At 42.9% G+C, this 4,463-nt stretch overlaps 1 protein-coding gene and 1 pseudogene across 1 annotated transcript; both read left to right on the plus strand.

Annotated features, from left to right (window-relative positions):
* The first annotated feature begins 504 nt into the window (after positions 1-504).
* Positions 505-1,917, plus strand: LOC118022520 (tripartite motif-containing protein 60-like). The gene has a single exon (XM_035023246.1). The coding sequence runs from the start codon at positions 505-507 to the stop codon at positions 1,915-1,917; it is 1,413 nt and encodes a 470-aa protein (XP_034879137.1).
* Positions 1,918-2,451: 534 nt separating this feature from the next.
* LOC118022521 overlaps positions 2,452-4,463 on the plus strand; it is an 8,824-nt pseudogene continuing 6,812 nt past the window's right edge.

Consider the following 4,463-nt stretch of genomic DNA (forward strand, 5'->3'; position numbering starts at 1 on the left):
GGAGGAATTCTTCAGATTTCTACATTGTAAAGGCACTTATTTTTCCTCTCTATAAATAAAATACAATTGTTAGAGTGATATTTTGTGAATATATTATTACCCAGGAAACTTCACTGAATAGTTTTTACAGTTATTGATGATTCTTGCCTAAATTGATTATTATATTATGATAGTAAGTCTGGGAGATTCTGAAAATTAAAAACTTTTCTCATCCACAGGAGTGATTGCTTACTTGGACCTGTGGCTACTTTGTCGAAGAAGAAAGTCATTAATCTTAAAATTGAGGCGGGCTCCTCTGTGAGAGAGCTGCAAACAGTGAATCCTTCTCGCCCTCAAGCTAAGGGGCAGGACATGAAACAAGACTTCAGTGGCTGCCAATCAGCATGCTGGGCCAGTGAAGCCTAAAGCTGTGAGGTCTGGGGGAGGATATCTCCTCACTGGGTCTTGAGCTTAAGGCAGGCCTTGCCAGGGGGAGCATTCTTAACCGCTTTTGTTGTCGGCTCAATGGAATTTGTGACAGGCCTGGTGCACCTCCAAGAGGAGTCTAGCTGCCCCGTCTGTCTGGATTACTTGAAAGACCCAGTGACTATAAACTGTGGGCACAACTTCTGTCGCTCCTGCATCAGCATGATGTGGAAGGATCTAGATGATACCTTCCCCTGTCCTGTCTGCCGTTTCTGCTTTCATAACAAAAGCTTCAGGAGCAACCGCCAGCTCAGTAATTTGACTGAAATTGCTAAACGACTGCAGGTCAGAAGGAGCAAGAGGAAAAGGCAGGAGGAGTATTCCATGTGTGAGAAGCACAATCAGTTTCTGACCCTTTTTTGTGGGAAGGACCTAGAGGTTTTATGTACCCAGTGCAGTTTCTCCGTTCAACACCAGAAACACTACATTTGCCCCATTAAGAAAGCTGCCTCTTTTCACAGGAAAATTCTAGAATATAGCATTGAGCCCTTGAAGGACAATGTGGAACGAGTTGAAAAAGTGATAACTCTTCAAGCCAGCAAAATAGCAGACCTGAAAAAGAAGGTAGAGGATAGGAGAGAAGAAATCATTTCCGAATTTGAGCAAATTAGACTGTTTCTACAGAATCAGCAAGAGGCTCTTCTTAGGCAGATGGAAGATGAAGAAAGGGACATTTTAACAAAACTAAATGAGAACCGAAGAACACTGTCAGGTCACTTTTCCACATTGAAACATCTGCTGAAGGAGGTAGAGTGCAAGTGTGTGCAGTCAGAACTGGAATTACTGACCTGTGTTAAGGGTATCTACCACAGGTATCAAAACCTAATACATCCTGAGCTCTTTGTATTCCAATTAAAGAAATACGGCTTTGGCCTTCCTCCACAATATTCTGGCTTGGACAGAATTATCGAGTCCTTTCGAGCAGATGTGATTCTAGACCTCAAAACAGCACACCCTCAGCTTATTGTCTCTGAGGATAGAAAAAGTGTGCGATATGGAAACAAAAAAACCCACCTTTGTTATAACCCAAGGAGATTTTATCTCTGCCCTGCTGTCCTGGGTTCTAGGAGGTTTAGTTCTGGCCGGCATTACTGGGAGGTAGAAGTGGGAAACAAGCCTAAATGGACCTTGGGGGTGTGTCGAGACTGTTTTCCTGGGAATTGGCGGAATCGGCCGGTAGCTGACAGTGGATTCTGGGCAATTGGGCGATGTATTGAAAGCATTTATGTTGTTCTGGGTCGTAAGAGAACCCAGCTTCTGCCTGTAGTAAGACCCAGTAAGATTGGCATTTTTCTGGACTGTGAGTTGGGTGAGGTTTCCTTTTACAATATGAATGATAGATCTCTTCTCTATAATTTTAATGATTCCTTTATAGAAGCCGTTTGTCCCTATTTCTATATTGGAATAGATTCTGAACCTCTTAAAATCTCTTCAGTAACAGATGATGAATGATGAAGTACCTGGGAAACAATATCGTTCCAGTGTCTCAGGGTAACCTAGCCAGTAAATTTAGTCTCAGTAATTCTGGACTCTTAAGGTTTACTGCTGAAAACCAGAATAGATTTTCCTCTTTCATTTTCAGCAACTATAAAAACATGGTAGTAATGCCAATTTTATAGATGTTTTGGGTATCAATGGCCAGATGCTTTGAATTTCTTAAAGTATTTGAGAATTATATTACTTAACAAATCCACCAAAATATTTCCTGTTGAAATTGCCTGTAAGTTGTCTTTTAATTATAGTCATTCCTTTACAGTTGAGTAAGTTGTCTTAACAGGCATCCTTCCGTATATCTACCTTTAGTGGTTTCTGTTTACTTCCATAATTCTTAATATCATATTTCCTCTTTACTGTATGTGTCTATTATCAGTTGACACAGTTGACAGATTACTATAGATAACTGAGGATTTGGGCCTTTTAAAGGCCCTTTCCCTACACACATTTATACAGGTCACAGATAATCTAACAGTTTTTATCCTGGTGAACATGGTTCTGGATCTCATGTTCCAGTCTGAACAAGCTACCCTGTATGTATATAGCTGTCTCTGTCCCCACTGTCCTGGGAATTGTCCTCTGTTCTTGAATTCCTTGTTGGTTTAATCCCATGTCTTCTGCTGGTTTTATCTTCTCATTTGGAGGGTCATCCTACCCCAAATATTTTAAAATTTGGGGGGTTTTCCATGTTTCAAAATGATTTTGTTCTATCTATAGTGAGGTGACAGTTAAGCCAAATATGCATGGCTACATTGGAAGTCATATTACCTAATTTTCAAAACATACTATTGTTTCTGGGAAGTCTGATACTAGTCTGATTCTTGATACTTGGGTACCATTTTCTTAGGATGTTTTATTTTTTATTTTTTTAAAGATTTTATTTATTTGACACAGAGAGAGAGAAAGAGAGAGTGGAGCAGGAACACAAACAGGGGGAGTGGGAGAGGGAGAAGCAGGCTTCCTGCCAAGCAGGGAGCCCGATGTGGGGCTCAATCCCAGGACACTAGGATCATGACCTGAGCTGAAGGCTGATGCTTAATGACTGAGCCACCCGGGCGCCCCTCTTAGGATGTTTTAAAGATCTTTTTTATTTCTAGTGTTCTGAGCTTTGTTCATTTATTTTGCTGGTTGGTGAGATAATCTGTCAGGATTCTTCAGAGAAACAACCAATAAGATGTATATTTTTAGAGAAAGATTATCTTAAGCAGTTAGCAAAAACAGTAGTGAAGACTGGTAAATCTATGAAGACTGGCATGGCAGGTTTTAAAACCAGCAACCTAGAAATCCAGGGAAGATTGCATGCTGCAGTTCAAGTCTGAAGGTCATCTCCCGGTAGAACTCCCTCTTGGCTCGTGATAGGTCAGACTTCCGTTCTATTCACGCTTTCAATAGATTGAATGAGGCTCTCCCATTAGAGGGCAATCTGCTTAAAGTCCACCCATTTAGATGTTAATCTTACCCAAAAACTCCCTCAGAGGAACATCCAGAATAATGTTTGGCGACATATCTGGCACTGAGGCCCAGCAAAGTGACACATAAAATTAACTATCATGGACAGCTTCAATCTGACACTGCTAGGTGAGAAAAATTAAGATTCCTGTCCTTAGCAACATACTTCCTAGAATGGAGAAAAAAGATAATCAAATAATAAGCATACATAATTGACATAGCAACTTAGAAGCTAATAAAGCACTATGGGTACAGGGAAAGATAATGTCCAGGGCATGACAGTACTGTGGGTGGTGGGAGAGAGTTAGCTGCCTGAACTTGGGTGGTCAGGGCAGGTTTGTTAGAGAACATGGAACCAGAGCAGAACTTCGGATGAGGGAATAGCAGTGGTGGAATGTTGCAAAGAATGGCAGGAGCAAATGTTACAGAGAAGGATATAGGTGGCCAGCTCTGCCTCCCTGCAAAGCCTAATACCTGAGAAATGACGTTAGGCTTTTGGGACAGCATGTCCAGGTTCCCATCCAGTTCCCCGAAGATTTCTTCTCTGTGATCCTTGAAAAATGATGTTTATTGGCCCTGCGATTCCTCACCACTGTCTACCTGGAGTGCCCAGAGATACTGCAGAAAGTGTCCAGGGAGCTATGGATGAGCATCTGGTCACGGGATGAAGACATCTCAGAGCCCCAGAGCATCCTGGCTGCTGAGAGAACGCTAGCATGTGTACAGAATGGACTTCTAGAAAAGATCTCAACACTAAAGGTGAAGAACGAGCTCAAGGAGACCTCCAAGGCCACCTGCAAACCTGGGGCCTTTGGGCTGCCCATCCCCATGGCCCATCTGGACGGCCAAACCATGTGCTATTGGGCTCTGACCAGGTGCGGTTGCTGGCACACCTGCTGGGAGAGAAGTGGGTGGGCCCCGTGCCTCCAGCCACGACTGCCAGACTTGAAGGATGGCCAGGGGGAGCAAAACGATTAGAATTAAAAAGCAGGGGCGCCTGGGTGGCTCAGTTGGTTAAGCGACTGCCTTCGGCTCAGGTCATGATCCTGGAGTCC

Source organism: Mirounga leonina, unplaced genomic scaffold (genome assembly GCF_011800145.1).
Source record: "Mirounga leonina isolate KUSES-001 unplaced genomic scaffold, KU_Mleo_1.0 Mir_176, whole genome shotgun sequence".
In the NCBI taxonomy this organism is placed as follows: Eukaryota; Metazoa; Chordata; class Mammalia; order Carnivora; family Phocidae; genus Mirounga; species Mirounga leonina.